At 39.9% G+C, this 19,074-nt stretch overlaps 1 protein-coding gene across 1 annotated transcript in view; it reads left to right on the top strand.

Moving 5' to 3' along the window:
- The window catches only part of CCDC88C (coiled-coil domain containing 88C), a 99,431-nt gene that overhangs the window by 66,242 nt on the left and 14,115 nt on the right, over positions 1-19,074 (top strand). The window contains exons 13-21 of the mRNA XM_010583838.1: positions 713-894; positions 4,420-4,557; positions 6,018-7,088; positions 9,448-9,575; positions 10,469-10,610; positions 11,214-11,402; positions 11,778-11,939; positions 13,075-13,352; positions 18,118-18,261. Coding sequence (XP_010582140.1) covers positions 713-894; positions 4,420-4,557; positions 6,018-7,088; positions 9,448-9,575; positions 10,469-10,610; positions 11,214-11,402; positions 11,778-11,939; positions 13,075-13,352; positions 18,118-18,261 — 2,434 coding nt within the window. The remainder of the gene's footprint in view (positions 1-712; positions 895-4,419; positions 4,558-6,017; positions 7,089-9,447; positions 9,576-10,468; positions 10,611-11,213; positions 11,403-11,777; positions 11,940-13,074; positions 13,353-18,117; positions 18,262-19,074) is intronic.

Raw genomic sequence — 19,074 nt, 5'->3', positions numbered from 1 at the left:
ACAGAACAATGAGGCTTTCATGCCGGGAGTTAAGGCTGAGAGGTAGTGAGACTTTTGATCTACAAACATTTAAAGTAAAATAACAAATAAAACTTGCATAAATTTTGTTAGTTCTGAGATTTCAACTACAGACACTTTTCTATGATTAACATTCTAATGGATGTCCTGTGCCTGGATACGTGGTAGTAAAATATCCTCCCTGATCCAGCATATTCTTGATGAAGTAGCTGTAAAGATAAGCATTGGAACTCACTTTTGTAAGAATTTTTTCCGTGACTAAATGTGATCGAATACCTAAGTTTTCACTAGCTTTTGGAAGTGCACCATCTTGCTGTCTTAGCAAACACTTCGCAGTGGTTTACTTTCTGCCTCAATTTATTTCCTCTGATGGAAGTATGAGAGGGTATCAGTGTATATTTTGCTACTAACATTAAACATGCTACTAACATGGCTAAAGCAACTTTAAGAAGAGTTAGGAAAATAAGTAACTTTTAAGATGGTTATCTGTTCAGTTACTTGCCTATTTATTAAAGATCTTAACTGTTATCTGTGAAAATGAGTTCTGTTTTTAACAAAGTGTTGACATAGCAGTCAAGCTGAAATGATAAGGATCTGACTGCAATTATCTTCATACAAGTGAATCTTAATGACCTAGGAAGGGAGATGTTTGTGAATTGGTTAGTGCCACCTTCTGATTCTCATGTTTCAACAGCCAGAAAGTCCTTTGTGTTTGAGTTGAATGAATGTGCTTCCAGTCGCATACTGAAGCTAGAGAAGGATAATCAGAGTTTGCAGAACACAATCCAAGAGCTGAGAGATGCCTCCTTGACCTCCAGAGAGAGCAGCCTAAAGTTTGTGGAACTGGAAAAGGAAAATCAACAGCTTAGCAAAAAGGTAATTTGTTCACAGGAACAAAGAGAGCTCTTTGGGTTTTAAACACAGTGCACACAGGGCTGTATGGCATTCCTGAATGATGAGGGATTGCAGGGAATTCACCCGCGTTCCCCAGCAGACTGGGCGTGATTTTTGGCCCATCTGTTTAACTGCATTCTAATATTGGTGTATTCTGTTGCCTTTCTACTTCACTGCCTACTTACGTGCATCATGGAGGCAAGTGACTGTTCCTGTTTAATAAAAGCTGTCTTTCAGTGCTCGTTTGCCCCTGTCAGATTGTACTGTTGTTGTGTCCCTTTTTGTCATTTTATGGCAGTCACTACTAGGGAAGGAAGCCATGGCCACATTGAACTATTTTGTTTGTTTGAAAGTTTTAATATTATTTCCACATAAGTGAAATAAATCACACAGGTGAATTCAGGTTAGTATATTTTTAAATAAGCCTTTTTTGCTGTCCATAGTCCTGGATCAGGTCTTTGTCTTGTCCTTTTAGCTATTAGAAGTTCTCTAGTGTCTCCCTCTCTGCAAAGATGTGGGTTCTTTTAGTCTTTGTAACAAATATGCAGGTCACTGCTTTTTAAATTTATATATATCTCTGTGTTTTACACTCTGTTTAATTAACTGTGATTACATTTAGCTCAAATGCCAGCTCAGCGCTTGTCCTTGGGAAACACAGTGCTCAGTTCACCTCCAACCACTAGCTTTATTTTTGTCTGGCTAGTAACTTGCACCCTGATTAATTGAGCTAAGTGCCGGTGGGGAAAGAGGATGCTTGCTAGTCTGAGTATAAAAAATGTCCATGTCATTTTTTTCCACATTCCTACCTTTGTTAAATTATCCAGAACATAAGGCTCATTTGTCATTTTCCCATTACCACTGTAACCTCTGTGTGAGTGAGACATTGATACAAAGATTTCAGTCCTCTCTGGCCTGCCTGTGGGCTAACTGAATACTTTAAAGGACAAGGGGCAAAAGAATCTGGATATGAAATGCTGGTCATGGATTACCAGATTGTAACTAGCAGAGTGCCAGTTTCTCTGCCAAGGAGAACGGGTATCCATCACAGGATCATTCCATCTTCTGGAGAGATTCTTTTGCCAAGTTGAGAGACCAGTTCTGCTGCTTGGCTTTCTTCTGTGAACAAGGAGAACTGCAAAAATTCAGTTCACTGTACTTCTCCTTCCACACTTCTATTTGTGACCTGTTGTGTATGAGTAATTCACTCCAGCTCTAATTTACATGCTTAAAAATTGAGATCAAGGCATATAAAGCACTCAGCAGATACCTGTGGTGTACAGCAATTTAAGTCACTTGAATAAATGTGGTCAGCCTTTGGCTTTGCCGCAGGCACATTCCTGTGGGCACCTCTTGTTATGGCACTGTATTGGTGCCAACAGTTGTGATTCCAGAATTAGCCTGATGTTTTTGGTAATGATGAATGTGTTGACATGGTGGGGTCACCTACAGGTCTGGTAGTTAAATAAGGCAAAAAACAGTAGTGGGGAATGCCTGTATGGTGAAAGGGGAGCACTGTATTTATCAGACCAATGAGGAAAAAAATGGCAGGTAAAAAATACTACTATTAAGAACAATTGAAATGCATGAACTCTTCACCAAAGAAACACAGAACATGATGGGAGCTGTTGACTGAGTACCACAGGCCAGTCAAGTTGTTGATAGACTTCACCTCCCATTCAGGGAGATTTGGTAAAAAAAGGTAGTAGACAGTATTCTGTAGTCTGAGACATACAGTTGTCTCTCAGTGTACAGAGACCTGATACATCATATGTAAAATAATCTTGATTTGAGATGTTTGTATTTTTTTTTAATCTTCTTTTTCTCTAACCTGTTTTTGTATTTCTCTCACACATGTATGCCCTTAATTAGAGGGTATGCATGTCCACAGGGAGGTGTGCTAGCAGAGAGAGGATGATAATAGGGGAAGTCTTTCTGATTCACTGCAGAATGGTTACTACAGTAGGCAGAGGAGAAGGCAACAGTTCTTAAGGACTGTTAAAGACAAGCACATATAAAGTCACAGGACAAGAGATAAATGTTTTTCTCAAATGTTTTGTGCCTGTAGGGTTTTTTTGTAACTTCCCTGAGATACCCATAGTAAAATCTTGCCTTCCTAAAGTTGTTTAACTAGAGTCAGATTTCTTCCACTGTCTGAGACTTTCAAAAATTGTTGTTCGAGTATGCTTGGCTATCTACTGATCTAGTGCTTGGAAGGAATATGTAGCCAGAAAAGGATTATTCAGATAGTACAAGAGGAGATGATATGAAGGAAAAGTCACATACATCTTTTTTTTTCTTTCTTGTAAGGTTTTCAGAGGAGTTAATAATAGAAAACCCTCCTTTCAGGCACAGTCAAGTAGTAGCAGTCCAAGTACCTATCTGTTTTCTTTGCATTCCTGACTTCGTGGACTGAAACAAGCTGTAAACAGTAGTTTCTTACTTGCCTCCAGTTTTCTGGGAGGTGCTAATGAAGACCAGCTATTGCTGAGTTACTGAGTTTGTTCCAGCTTTCTCTGAACAGCTCCTTTGAGACCAATGAACCTTAACATGGTTACATTTCTAACTGTTAAGCCCCTCTTATCTCCAATCTGGGCAGCCCCTGCTTGTTTAAACACTTCCTGTAATGAGGCACATGTTGACATAGGCAGAGCCCAGCCTCCAGCTATTTCCCACTTGTAAGAATTATTGTTAATACCTTTTTCATTGACATTTTCCACTGTTGGCAAAGTTCATAATACCAACACAAAAAAAAATGGGCTGATACTTGTGCAGAACTGTAGGTGCTCATAGTACTTTACAAGCATAAAAAGGAATACTTCCCAACTTGGGGAGCCTAGCTCTCTGAACTTCTTGCTTCTGAATACTGAAGAGCTACTGCTTTTCAGTGCTTAGCGCATTATGAGTACAACTTTCAGAAGGACGGAGTAAGAAGACAATGTTCATTGTAGGACTTGACCTTATTCACAAATCTTTCAAATCCAGTTTTGTCACCTGCTGGGGAAAGCAGAGGGCCAACAGAGCACAGGGAGAGGGAAGGTAAACTTGGAAACTCCAGTGCTTTTCCTCTGTTCCTGATTTTTTTTTTTTTTTTTTTTAGTTCTATTGCTCACTGAATTGTCTCAATAACTTTCTCCACATTCACTGGTAGATTAAGGCCATCCATGATGGAGAGGCTAGGAGGAGGCAAGTCCCTCAGAAAGGTGAGCATCAGACTCTTAATCACTGACAACAGGAGCATAACGGGGCCTTCAGGCAGGCAGGTGAAGCATTTCTTACTGCTGTACTTTATATGCTCTCATCTTAAGGCATGAAGGAGATTCTTGGCACTGTGAGAAAAACAAAACAGTCCATTTCGTCCTCTGAAACTGGCGAGCTGCAGAAGGGAAGCATTACATCTTTCAGCCATAGTCCCCATCTCATTCCTCTCTGGTCTTCAAAATAACTTAAAGTGCAAACAGTCATTCTGTCAAGCTGTGGCTGATGCGTTTTGGTGTGTTCTCCATGCAGATTGAGAAGCTGCAAAATCAAATTGAAAAAGAGAAGCAAAGTAATCAAGATCTGGAGACCTTGAGCGAGGAGCTGATAAAAGATAAGGAACAGCTACAAGTCATCATGGAGACTCTAAAAGCTGACAAAGACAGACAGGTGCAAACTTCACAAATGTAATAGAAAAGTGTATGCTCAGTAGTGGTAATTTAGTGATGTCATTTAGAGCATCTAGTTCTCAGGGAGATAGGGCAATTTGAGAGCTATTAAGTGCAGGTTGAACTTGTTCAAAGGTAGGTAGGTAAAAGGCTTCTTCAAGCAAAAAAGCCCAGCATGCTTTGCTAGCTACTGCCTCTATTACCATAGGGGGATCTTCAGGCTGTTGTAAGGACAGACCTTCCCTCTTTGGGGAAGAAAGCCCTGGATCTTAACTAAATGGGATGCCAACTGGTTTTAGGATGTGCAAATAAAACCCCATTTTATTGCAGAAGATTGGTTTTCTGCCAGCTGTATGTCCTGATTGGTTTAGTTAGGCTTTTTTAAGCCACCCAACCTTTTTTGCTCTATTTTAAACAGATGCTGAGAGAGCATTTATGTCTTCTGGATTGATATTTTAAATGCCCTTTAGCTTTTACTACTGTGCTGCAGTTCATGTGTAATGCCTTGAAACTATCCTATTATAGGTTTGTGCAAGGTATCATCTGTATTAATTTGACTAGTGAAGAAAATAGAGACACAGATCATTTGAGACTGGTCTGTATATTTTCAACCTGTATTAAAATTTACTCCCAAGTTTGGTAGGGTGAAGATTAAATAAAAAAATGTCTTATTTGTGCAGTGCTTTTCATCTTGAAGGATTCTTACCCAGACTTCTGCCTGGGAAACTGCACTTTACCACCGGAGTCCTACATTTCAGTTAGGACACATACAGACTCTTAGTGGTAAGAATTTATGAATGCCTCACAGGTAGGGCAGGAAGTAAAACCAGAAGTATCCTCAATTGTCAGAAAAGGGCAGATTCTGATTTTTTTCAGGTCTAAGTCCTTTTTGATTTTTGTGGATGTTGTCTAGATAAGAATCAAATACAAACTGCAGTCTAAATCACAATTGCTTCAGCTGAAATTTGACCTGTGGAGTAAGTAAATGTACTGTTCTTACAGAAAGTATGTCCTTAATGAGATCTATAACTGCTATAAATTTTCAAAAGTTTTGGGGTTTCTGACGCCTTATCAGAGATAATTTGTGTCTTCAGATCCCAAAGAGGAATGTAAACCTAGACAGAAAGATATTCTTTATTAGGAATGATTCCTAACAAAGTATCTTCTCCAAGGTGTTCTCTGAAGATCCCTTCTACTTTGTCCTTCTGCCTTGACCTTCTTAGCTGGTAGCAGGAATATAGCACTATTTTTAATTCGTTAAAATCATGGGTTACCAGAGATAACAATTTTTTCATTAGTTTGGGTTGTTGGTTTTAATCAGGGAACACTGTTGAGAAATTTGTCTTGGATTAAATGGATGTGGTTTTGCTAACAATCATCTGTTTGCTTCAGGACTAAATTATACTGCACTTCGTAAGGTAGGTGAGTAACATTTGCATGACTTTTTTATTGTTTATTTAGATAAAGGACCTTAAACAAGAAAATGATCACCTTAATCAAGTGGTCTTATCTCTGAGACAAAGATCTCAAGTGAGCAGTGAGGCAAGAGTAAAAGACATTGAAAAAGAGAACAAGATCCTTCATGAAACAGTTACAGAGACTAGTAGTAAACTGAGCAAGCTGGAGTTTGAGAAGAAACAATTGCAAAAGGATTTTGACCAGGTTAAAGAAAAAGTGGAAAGAGTGGAAGAAATGGAAAAAGAGCTTCATCGGCTGGAGAGGGAGAATGAACAGCTCACAAAGAAGGCAGCAGCGATGAAAATAGTGACAGAAAAAGTGGAAGTTCTCGAGCAGGAGAATGGGGATCTGGAAGTGGAAAACAGGAAGCTAAGAAAATCCCTGGACACATTACAGAATATTTCCATCCGTCTTGGGGACCTGGAAAGGGACAACAAACAATTGGATGAAGAAAATCTGGAGCTTAGGAGAGTAGTGGAGACCATGAGATTTACCAGCACTAAAATGGCACAAATAGAAGCAGAAAATAAAGATTTGGAGAGGGAGAAAGAGGACTTAAGAAAGAATGTGGAAATGTTAAAAGCAATGAGCAAGAAATCAGAGAGGCTGGAGCTAAGCTATCAGAGTGTCAACTCTGAAAACCAGAGACTTCAGCAAATCGTGGAGAACAGCAGCAAAAAGATCCAGGAGTTAGAAAAAGAAGTACAGGGAATGGAGAGTGAAAATCAGGTCCTCCAGAGGAACCTTGAGGAGCTAAAGATTTCTGCCAAACGGTTAGAGAGGTTAGAAAATGAGAACAAAGCCCTAGAACAAGAAATGTCTCAGCTTGAGAAAGATAAAAAAATGCTAGAGAAAGAAACAAAAAGGCTTTGGCAGCAGGTGGAGCTGAAAGATGCTATTTTGGATGATAGTACAGTAAAGTTGGCAGTTGCTGAGAAAGAAAACAAGACATTAGAAAAGGAAATTGCTCGATTCAGAGATTCATCTAATAAGCTGAAAGAATTTGAAAAGGACAATAAAGATCTCATAAAGCAAGTTACAATTGATAAAAGAACGCTAGCTACATTGAGAGAGGTAAGCAAAATAGTACTACTGGTTTCAATATGATGCTACTTTTTATTTCAGCTCTGTGAAGTACCAAAAGGAGACATCTGTTCCATGTCTATTTAATACATGAGCCAGGAGATCTTCACAGCCTTAACAGTCGTCACTTGGTAGTGTTGCCTTGGAAAGTGGAACCTGCTAAAAACTGCAATGTACCACTTTGTGTCCACAAACATTATGTCTCCAAATGACATCTTTTTTCAAGCAGAATAGGGTTTTAACACAGCTCCCACGTGGTAGCTGTAAAACAAAGACTTTGATACTTTCACTAACCCTGTGACCACAAAATTGTTTGCTAACATGAGAGCTCCAGCAGGGGAGATTGACTCTTAAGCCTAGAAATTAGAGCACTTGTTGAGGATACATTAACATCGCTGTTCTAAAATGGACTTAGCTAAAACAAGAACCGTCCTAGATGACCAACCTAACCCTTTCAATAACAGCTGCACCAAGTTTTTGCTTTACAACTACCTACAGCGTTTTTCCCCAAAAGCTTCCCTGCAGAGTGAGAGCATGCTAAGCAGCTCTGTTGTTAAGCAACAGCAATCTCTTCCAGCACTCCTCTCCATTGCAGAATGCAGTAATCGCACTTTTCCTAATAGTGATCTTTTAAAAATACACAATTAGCATTAGGACATTAGCAAACTAGTGATGTGTGTGCCAGAATCTGACACTCTTACAAATGGCCTATGAGATGATTCAGGTTATTGCAACTCGCTCTCATTGCCTGCCCCAGCTGCTGTTGTCCTGCTGGAAACAGGATTTCCTGTGAAAGAGCATTCAAAGGAAAATGCTCAGTGCTGCAGTAGCTCAGTGAAATAAGTTCAGCGAGACTAATTCAGTAAGCAATTACTTACTTGAAGATTTAGTTTTATTTTAGGTTTTGAAGCATTAGTGTAATTTTGAGGAGGAAAAATATCAGAAACATTTGAAACAGTCCCAAGTTGTGCTTCTATCCAACTTTCCTTAAAAATAAATAAAATAATAGCATTTCTGAAAAGGCTTCTTTTTAATCTTTACCTTCTCAGACTTTTGCAAATTTCCAGTGGTGCAGACCCATACAGAAGCGCATCTTCTTTTCCTTAGTTACTTTATATAGATTCTACAGAAGGGAGTTCATGGATGTTGAAGTGACCTGTTTAAAGACTGCGGGCTGGCACTGACCTTACCCTTACCTTTTTTTTTCTTGCCGTGTGAATGAATATGTGGTTAAATTTGTGATATCTGAGGACTACTGAATACCTACAGTTTATGTTTAACAAAGTATTTTTTTAAAATTTTGTTCTTCCTTCTGTTTGATATCCAGGATAATATTTTTTCTTACTTGAAGTGCTTCAGTAACTTTGTTGTTCTTTCTTCGTGCCTTGTTTAAGACAACTTTTGAGCAGAAACATGAGCAATGTAGTTCTCTGTGGTACATTTGCATTTCAGAGAATTTTGAATGGTAGGAATCTTTGAACTTGGCTATGCACCAAAAATGATTTGTCCCTTTTAAACATGCAGGCTGGTATTATGTTTTCTCAGGCCATTTCCACACAGACTACTTCACGGGCATAACAGCAAAGCATTTTCCCAATATACCTTCTGGTACAACTCCATTAATCCCCTCCTTGTATGACTTCCTTGTCTGATTCTGCTTAAGTTTCTTCCAAATTAACCTAAATGAAACCAGAATGGGCCAGTAGATGCCAGAATAAGTGACCAAGGTCTCCAGTCTCCAGAGCTGTACTGTCTTTTACGCGACAGCGTAATTATGCTTTTTTAATTTTAGCAGTAGTTTACCATATGTCAGAAACTCAGAGTCAATAGTGAAAATGCACTGTTACCAAGTCCCCTGGTAATAACTTCTTAACCGTATTATCTCAGGAAACTTTCATACTGGAGTCCTGTCACTCCTCTGTGTGCGTGCCAGTGTTGGCTGGGCTTTTTAGGAGGGCTTTTTGTCCTAGCTGAGAGGTGGGAACTCCCTCTGCTGGTGTCCGCTGACCTGCGCACATCCCTTCTGTGGCACAATGACAGGATGTCTCGTGGCCTCTACACGTTCCCTCTTTTGGGTGGGCAGGATGCCAGTGTTGGCAGAAGCAGTTCAGTACAGTGAGCGAGACAAAGGCCAAAAGAAGCATTCTTCAGATTTATTCCAAGTAAACTATAAATAAAAGCAATCAGTTTAATTTTGCATTCAGCTGTCACTGACAAAGAATTTTAGCTGACCTTCTTGGAAGTAGGATTTTATCCAATGACTTTTTCAGTACTTTTTAAAAGAATCTATAGTGCTGGAGAACTATAACCACCCTTTGCACAGTAACTAATCACGTTAGTGCTGTTACAGGATTTGGTTCTGGAGAAGCTGAAGAGTCAACAGTTGTCTAGTGAGCTGGACAAACTGAGCCAGGAACTTGAGAAGATAGGATTGAACAAAGAGCTGCTACTACAGGATGACAACGGCAATGATGACACGTAAGGAAACGGAGTTCTCTTAGTCATTCTTTTGACTCTGCAGGCTTTTTCTCAGCCTAACGCAAGCCCTTTGCCTTTCTTTTTGGTTCTCATCTGTCTCACTCCAATTACCCTTACCAATTTTGGACATAAAGCATATGTTTTTCTTGCAAGCTTGGCAGTATACTGCAAGTTTTGCAAAACTTTTTCTTGGATGCTATTTTCTCTCTCCATGCCAGCCAGTGTTACTACAGTCCCCCTCTGCTCTCCAGTAGAGTAGCTGGGTAGCTATTTCAGTGTGTATTCCTCCTCATATTCTCTTTACAAGTAATAATAGTGTCTGTTAAACAGTGTCTGTCATTACTCCACGTAAGTGGTGATGCAACCACCTGTTAATATAAACATAGATATTGGCGAAGAAATTCCTGATTGCAAGAAATTCCTTTGCAAGTCCTATAGTAATGAACAAAGAAATCCCAACAATCCATGTGTATATAGGCCTCTTGGTAAGACCTGATTAGAGAAACATACCCATCTCATAGGAGACTTTAGAGTCTACTGCGGATTTTTCTCCTTGTCAAGAATGCGCAAAAGAGCCTTGAGAAGAAATTTATGTAGTGTAATTATGGGAAAAAGAGAAAATCTTATTTTAAGTTACATAGCTCTTAGATATTTCTGTAGAACCATACTGGTGTTACCTCTATTAAAATTGATTGGATTTTCCAAGAGCAGGTTCCCCAGCTATAATATATCAGTAGCGGTCTGCAGCAGCAGAGGAAAGCATTTTCCTGAAGAAGCAAATACATATAATGTAACATGGTGAGATTTGGAATGGGCAAAAGTGAAGTCTCCTATATAGATGGTGGCTTATATCCTAGGGGCAGACATTGGAAAGCTATTCTCATGTCTTTCAGAAAATACAAGATTCTGGAGAGCAAAACAGAATCGGCACTAAAAACAACACTAGCTGTGAAAGAGGAAAAGATTGCAATGCTGGAGGCTCAAGTGAAAGACTCTCTGAACTTGAACCAACAGTTACAGAATGATCTAAATATGGTAAGAGGTTAACTGAATTTTAGTTGTTCATGATGTGGTTCTGCACATTGACATGTTTTTGTTTTCTTTAATACTCAGCAAACCCAAGTTAACTCCGCCCTTCCCCCCCCCCCCGCCCCATACCTGCACTTCCCAAAAACCTTTTTTGACTGGACTGCTTTCTCTTGTACCTTTCTATATAATAGCACCAATTTCAGAAAAATTATTGGTCTGGGGACATGGCAGGAGGTTTTTTTACATAACCACCATTTGCAGATCTCTGTTTTCCCATGGTTTTTTTCATTGCCACGGTCTTGTTTTTCTGCCTTGTTTAATGAAAGCATAGGCTGAGGAAGACTGCAGTTGAAACATCTCACCTAAGAACAGTCTGGTTGTTAGGTGACTGAGCTTGAGTCCAAGGGCACCTGACTGGAGGCCAAGAGACATGGGTTCCTCCACCTGTCTGTGTCTCAGTTTCCCCATCTGTGAAGTGAGGGTAATGGTTGTTGAATCCCTTAAAGTCCCTACAGTGCAAGAGAGGAACTGCATACTCCGTCATTATTAATGTAAAAATCCCACTGTTATAATATCAGTGTTGAAGGTTGTTGCTTGTTGCCTTTGCAGGTGAAGAAGGACTTTGATGCACTTAAGCAGACTCAACAGGATGGGCAGTATGCTCAGAAGTCACTGAGGTATTCTGCAGAGAAACTCATTCCCAACCACCAAATGAATGAGAAATTGGAAACGGGGCACAGAGAGGCTACCATGGAGCTGCTGAAACTGAAGGACAGGGCAATTGAACTGGAAAGGAATGTAAGCCTTCTCCTGTTTCCTGTTATCCCACAAACTACCCTTGTGATCATGAGTGGGTTGCTGGGAGCTGGATTTTTGAGCTTGTAGGAATCTGGTGGGTTTTCTGGAGCACATGAGTCTACCAAATTCCTTGGGTATCTCTTAGGACTGCATGGGATTATAATGCTATATATGTCTTGTGTAACATCATTGCAGGGATTAATCCTGTGTGTAACATCTGTCCTATCTTCATTCAATGCTAGGAAGAGTTTGCTTTTGCACGTTTGCTGCAGAATGATCATCACTAATTGGTTCTCATCTTTGATAGGACTCCAAATGATCAGGACAGCTGTTTCATTTGTTCCTGTCACAGCTTCAATGCCATCTCTCTTTCAGAATGCAGCCCTGCATGCTGAGAAGCAGCTGCTTAAAGAACAGCTGAAGCATTTAGAAACACAGAATGTCTCCTTCAACAATCAGATCCTGACACTACAGAAGCAAAACGTCTTCCTTCAGGAGCACAACACTGCTCTGCAGACACAGACGGCCAAACTCCAGGTCAGGACAACCTTGCGCTTCTGTGCCAGGAGACTGGATTTGATTATAGTAGTGTGGAGAAGATGACAGCTAATAAGAAAATGTTTGTACTGGTAGGCTGATGTAGTGATGTAAAGATGAGGCCCATAAGGTGGAGCTTAGCTTGAGGTCTGAATTTTTCCAAACTAGGATGGAAATCGACTCTGTAGCTAACGTCTGGTAGCCTTTGTTAAGAAGGTAGTTATTTAGAGATAAGTTTTTAAAATCAATACAGCAAAATCCAGGTGTGTTGTTCCAGAAGCTGCATTTCTGGAATAAAAGATCTTTGCTCTTTTTTTCTGTTAATGCTGTGCCTGTGAAAGAGCTTGGAGAAATGGGAAGATGACAAAAGTCAGCTCCCAAGAGGTGTTGTAGCAATGAGTTCCAATCACAATTTTCATACTTCCAGACAGAATGTTGAAGTTGCCAGTGGAAAAAAGATACTCTTAAACATTACTTGAATTTTGCAAAAATAAGCTTAGCTTCAGAAAGAGAACAGTTTTAAAGGACGACATTGGGTTAGCTCTAATTTTTTTTTATGTGAATTTCCCTTTTTAAGCTTTTCCTCTTGCATGTTCACAGATTTTTTTTTTATTCTTTTTAATTATGTCTCGCCTGTAATTGAAGTATATAACCAACATACAAAACGAATGCATTACCTATCTACTAAAACCAGACTTGTTAGGAGTGCTGCCCCCAAACACAGTGGTGCAGTTAATTTTTTTGAGTTTGGGTGAACTTAAGTTTTCATTACTTGTATGCAAACATGGGATAGCTTTTGGCTTTGTACATGATTGTCAGAGATGCAGTTGAGTTGCGAGTATTCCAGCTCATCTTGGTCTTCAGTCTCAAGAGCTTCTGCTAGTAAAACAGTGTTTTTTCAGTTTGGAGGTTACTCTGATACTTTTCAGACTGCTGATAGCATGGCTCTATATGGTGCATACTACCAGCAATAATACCAAAATGATGCCAAGTTGTCCATAGATATCTTAAGTCTACAAAGCAATGGATGCATTCTTGATTAGCTCCATACAGACACAAGCTGCTACTACATGTTTGTTGTATGTACCAGTAGGTGTAAATAAGTAACGCTTGCTTTTTATTTGAGAAACTTTAGGTAGAAAATTCAACCCTCAGCTCCCAGAGTGCTTCACTGATGGCCCAGAATGCTTTACTTCAAAATCAGCAGACAGCCAAGGAAAATGAGAATGAAAATCTACTGAAACAGAAGGAGCAGCTGAAAGCTGAGTATGAGTCATTGCTTCAGGACCATGAACACCTTGCTTCACTGCATGAACGGCAGTCTGCAGAATATGAAATGCTAATAAACCAGCACAGCTGCCTGAAAACATTACACAAAAACCTGGATCTGGAGCACAAAGGTCTGGGTGAGAGGTACGCTCACTGCTCAGGGGTGTAGTGTAGTTGGATGTCCCCATGTTACAATTTCAGCCTTAAATGTTGGTCTCCAGTTAAAAATGGAAGCTCCTAAGTTGTTCCCCTGAAAAAGTGTCTTCTCATTCTTGCCGTCATTAGGAGATTGGATGAAAATATTTGCAAAGCTGTAGATTTTAGACTCTGAAGGTGGCAGACCACAGATGACTCTGGTGATATTTAGCAAATATGGGCTTGGGTCTTGGGGATACTTTCTCAGAAGTAGCTTAAATGGCTTTACTACATTTAAGGATCTGTGCTATAATAACATGCAGTCTTAAAAAGATTCTCCCAGTTCTACTGTGTGGGGTATCTTTGCTAGTCATACAGTAAGGTCTGCAAGTGACCTAGGTAATTACCTATGTGTGAGTAGTATGTATCTTGAGAAATTTAAATCATTGAAGATTGTGTGTGGCATCAATCTCATGACAAAGGAGGCTCTCTGAAGGAAGCCGTATTGAGCTAGCTATGAAATAGTGATGCATTATTTATTTTCTTCTAGTTCTTACAGTCTAAGGCTTTTGCTTCTGGACCTTCAATTGAATTGTGAAATCAGAGTAATCTGTTTATTGTTTAGTCTCTAGTCACTGTAATTTTCTGACAACTGTGCATGGATAAAACAATATATATAATGTACGACTATATAAATGTTGCTCTGCCTATGCCTCAAAACTTCTCTTACACAATTCAGTGATTTTCCTCAAAATACTGTATTTAGGTTCAGTTTCTATGCAAGACCATGAGTTGGGTTCAGAGCAACTCAATGGTGATCTTTGAGGGTGGACTAAAAACTGGTGTTAGACTTCTCTTTCCCAAAGACTAAAGAGCTGGCAATACAATGTACATGTGCGGTAGATTTTGGTAAAGTACAGAAATAAACCTATTGTGATTAAAATATCCGCCAGGGCTGTTTGACAGGACAGCTGCTTGGCTGTCAACTAAATGAGCTGTAAGTGATTACACAGACACTGTTTCTGCTTACCAAGTCTCTCTCAGACTGATTAACGGTTCTCCTTGATTCAGGCTTTGCTTGAGATTATCACACTGTGGTGTGTTGAGGCAGTTGGGTTCTTTCTTTTCTTGATGAGTACCAATTATTAAACAGTTCTAGCCTGAGAAAAAAGTGGTTTTCTAAAACCAGGTTATCTCTAGTGATAAGCGCTCAGGTCACCATTGTAAACATTAAGAATTTGAACTGTCTGTTACCGAGATGTGACTGCCAGTGAGAGATGTTGCAGGGGAGCAGATGGTGGCCTTTTCTATACTCAAAGCAGGTTGATTTTGGCAGTTTTAAGAGTGCAGTGTCCTCCTCAGCAGATCAGTCTCAAAAAATACTTAGCAAGGTGATTTGTTCAAGGACAGTCTGTGTCTTCATTTGGCTGCCAGAAAAAAAAGACAAGCCGCTTTTTTTGTGTGTGTGTTTTATTCTCCCTCCATCATGTGCTATGTGCAGTTCAGCTGGCTGAGGGAGCAGAGAGGAGAAAGTTAGAAAAACAGCTGCAAGAAAACTGTTTTCTTCTGCCATGCTGAGGCATTTAACTGCTAAGATGAAATATCTTACTTTCAACTTCAGCTGGAATGTACCACCTGCTAAATTTTCCCAGAGCAGCTCAGTGCATCCAAGAAGTTTGCTTGTGCAGGATTTAAGAGACGGGGTTTGCTTGTCCCAGCTCCAAGGTAATTGTTTTTTCTCAGTTGGTGACAGCACTGTAATCATAATTCTCTTGCTTAAGGCAGGTTTGCACTCCTGCATAAACCTATGACTGCAACTTGTCTAAAAAAAAATCCACAGCAACTTTAGTTAGCTTGTGGACTCATAACACCATGTACAGCCAAGATCCCTGAGGTTTGTGTAGTTCACTGTGATGCAGTCTAACCACAGAATATTTTCAGCACCTGAGCAAACCTCATTAAACCTCCCATGGCTCTATCTGCACAGTATTAGCACTGCAGTGGGGGTTTAATAATGGGTTGTGTGTAACTGCAGTGAAATGGCCTGTCATAGCCCAGCAAACCACAGACATGTGGGTTTGACTTAGCAATAAAAGGAGAGTTAGTATGTTAGGATCATTTACCATTAATAGCAGTTTCTTGACTTTGTGGTGTTTGGCTGACCGTCTCAGTGAACACAGGAAGGCTGGACTCTTTTGCTGCATTTTATTAAATTGCTTTACATACTTGATTTTTATAAGGGGAGGTAGTAACTTACTAGCCACAATTGATTAGCAGATCCTTGAGCATTTCTTTGTGGCTTACTCTGGAGAAGTCTAATCCTGCAGAGACACTGGAAAAACTCATCTCACTGGAAAAACAGAATCTCTGCTGTGGAGGGTTACATATTGCAGGTACTTGTATTATTATGTTACCAATGCTGGCTGGTAGTTACTTTTCTGGGTTCCTTTTGCCACGTGTCTTTTATCATAGCTGAGCATTTTTAAAGTTCTCTCAGTCACAAATACCTACCCACAGTATTTCTCCTAACAGAGCAGCAGAAAGAGTGAAAACCAAAAGGAGTAAAGAGGAATATGATCGTTCAGTCCCAGGAATGGATTGCATCAGAGCCAAAATGTATTTCACTTGCATGTGTAAGAAAATCTTTTTAAAACCCCTCTGTCCAAGTGCCTGATGCTTAGAGAAGTGGAGTGAACATGAGTGTTGAATAGCCTACAGAATGGGTAACCTTGCCCCAAGTGGTAGAGCCTGTCAGGCTGCACAAATCCTGCTCAAATGGTAGACTCCATGCTGAATCTGGACTACGAGAAAATTTTGCCTGGGGATTTCATTAGGGCTCCAGAGATGCAGTATTACTTGCATTTTTACAGACAGTCACTTCTTTCTTGCCTTTCACCTAATATCTAGGGTACCAGCTGTGGTCTACCTCAGGGGTTCTCATGCTCAAAGGCAGCATGTAGAGCTGGGCCAAACCAGTGAAACTGGACCAGTATACTGCTTCTCTCTAAGTAGCCCTCTTTAAAAAATAGAGAGCTTGGATAAAAATGAACAGAGTAGCCCTATCATACAGAAATGGCAAAAGAATTCACAACACAGTTTCTGCATAATCTCTGCCAAGGGACTGACTGTGGAGTTTGTCTTCTCAGACTCTGGATTGGCACGCAGTCTGTTTTAAATCCTTGGAGCTGTATGTGAAACCTTCCTCTGCTTTCAGATTCTTCCATTTGTTGTATGGACATTGAATTTGAAATGTCCTGGAGCTGAATGGAGGAAGAAAATAAATAAATAAGGTTAATTAAACTCCACTGCTGTTACTGGGAATGAATAGCAAAAAGCAGCTTTTGTCTGGGAGACAGGTACTTTTCTGTGTGGCCCTTCAATGGACTGGAATTTGGGACAGGCTGCAATTTGACCCTGGGATGAAGGGAATGGTAGCCTGAAAGAAAAACAAGTTGGAAGGAGGCAGTGTATTTGGTGCTGTCTGCTGCTTTTGTTCTGAAGTTTTCGTGACTGCAGAGTAACTATGCTCTGCATTCATCTCCGCTGGGATGAGAGTCGCAGATAGATGATGCTTGTTGTCTCTAGGTTTTTCAAGCAATGCTGCATCTTCCAACTAGTTGCTGGTTTAAAATTGCTTAGAAGTATGTTTCTCCATGACTGGCACAGGTGTATCTGCCCAGGGATATTTCAGGGCAATATCCTTTTATCACAGTCACAGAAAAATGATGACTTTTGAGATTCACTGCACCAGTGTCACCAGTGGCTTCTGCTGATGTGTGTGTATGGGCACAGACCCTGACAGAGGCCACCAGAGGAAAAAAAAAAATCTGAGAACAGCCTGCTGTTTTGCAAAGTGGTCTTAAGCCAGCTCATTCTTTGCAGCATTTTCTGAATGCAGGCAGTGTAGCAGCTCAGGGAGGCTAAGCCTGCCTAATTGATGCCTGTGGAAAGTATTGGGGGAGTTGTTACACATCTCTGTTATTTTAGCATTCCAGAGATAGAAATTAAAGACATAGTCAATGGCATCTGCGCTCTGTCTCTGCCCATCTCCCTGCCTTGAATGATTTATGCACACATTGTATAAACCAAGTAACAATGGAAGCCTGGACATGAACACTGCTGTTGCTCTTGGGTTTCTCAGTAGTGAACAAGTAGAGCCACTCAAGCAGGTGGGTCAGCCCCTACTTAAAGGTGTGATGCTCTCATCTCACTGATAATAGCCTCATCATCTGCCTGGAATATGCAGGAGATTGTTACCTATGCAGGATGCTTTTAGCTATGCATATAACCTAGTATGCATTAGGTTGTTACCTAATAAACTATTGCTCATTCCACTGCTTTCTTGTTGCTTTTTGGCTGCTGCTTTCTGCTGTTTAGTTGGGTTTTTGAAACCTGCCACTGACAATTATTTGCAAATGGGATTCCAGTTTAATGGTGCAGTTTCCACTCACCCTGGAGACTTGCATGCTTTTTACCAAATGATCAGAATCTCAAATTGAAATAAGGTTCTGGCAATTGCATTCCAGTTTGCTTAAAAAAATGCATTTTATTTCTAAAAGCCTCCCTGTTGACTTACAGACTAAGCTGAATTTCCATGCATAGTGTGGAATTCTTCAGCCTTGGTAAATGTTTAACCACACAAATGTATATGAAATTAAGCAGGCAGGAAAAAATTCCTTTCTGGTCTTTGTGGTGTTACCTATTAAAAATCTTACACTAGAGGAAGAAAAATGTTTAAATGAAAGCTGAGAGTATGCTACTCTGCTTTTTGCAGATACAACAGTTTAATGAAACACAAGGCAGAACTGGAAGAGTTGGAAATAGTTTTAAAAACTGAGAGAGAAGTTCTGCAACAAGAGAGGAGATCAAATGCAATAACCACTGGGGAAAATCAGAAGCTAAGGGAGGAATTGGACAGGTATGGTTCCCTTGCTAAATTCTTGTATATGTCATTAAAAAGTCAATTATGCAAAACACACAGTTGTTTTGCTGTATTGTGTTAACTGTAGCTCCAGAATACCTTCATTAATGTGTCTGTTAATTTTTCTCAATTTCTGTCTTGTTAGTTTGATCATTTTGTTTAACTCATTTATCAGCTTCATGGACACTGTCAACAAGTACTGTTATCCTGTGCTTCAAACATGAAGGGACTTTTACTCATTCAAAATAAGCTTCCACATGTGGTTCAGTTCACAAGCGTTTCTGTAATAAGTTGTTTCCAAGTGCTTGTCTTTAAGTAGAACTACAAATACCCCAAACCCCCAATAATATCTAGAGTTGTGTGAAATGGTTCCTACCCAGTTTTTTTCCCTTGAGGAGAACTGTTATGTTTTTTACGCAGTATGATTTAGTTCTAGGAGTTAACATTTCTGTTTATTTTCTGTTGCACAGAGAAAGCTGCCATTTGTTAATACTCGAAAGAGGCTTGGTTCCTGTTGTTAAAAGTGGGCTTAGTGATTCCTATGATCACTGGGTAACTGTTAACTCATGTCAAAACCCCTTTTGTGAGCTAACATCTGAACTTTACATAATGTAGCAGTAAACATGCCCTCCCCCGCCAACCTGTATCCCTACTGGGGCTCACTCCATTATAACCAGTTCAGTGCCACTGTTCATACTACAAAGGCATTTTGAGAAATAGTTTGGTACAAATAAGGGGCCAAGGTCATATCAAGTTAAAGCAACATCAGATTGACTCATATTTAAAAAGCACATGCTAAGTTCAGTCACG

The sequence above is a fragment of the Haliaeetus leucocephalus genome, unplaced genomic scaffold, assembly GCF_000737465.1.
Source record: "Haliaeetus leucocephalus isolate CR32 unplaced genomic scaffold, Haliaeetus_leucocephalus-4.0 Scaffold932, whole genome shotgun sequence".
NCBI lineage: Eukaryota > Metazoa > Chordata > Aves > Accipitriformes > Accipitridae > Haliaeetus > Haliaeetus leucocephalus.
The sequence above is the reverse complement of the archived record's forward strand: the minus strand, read 5'-3'. Positions and strand labels throughout refer to the sequence as shown.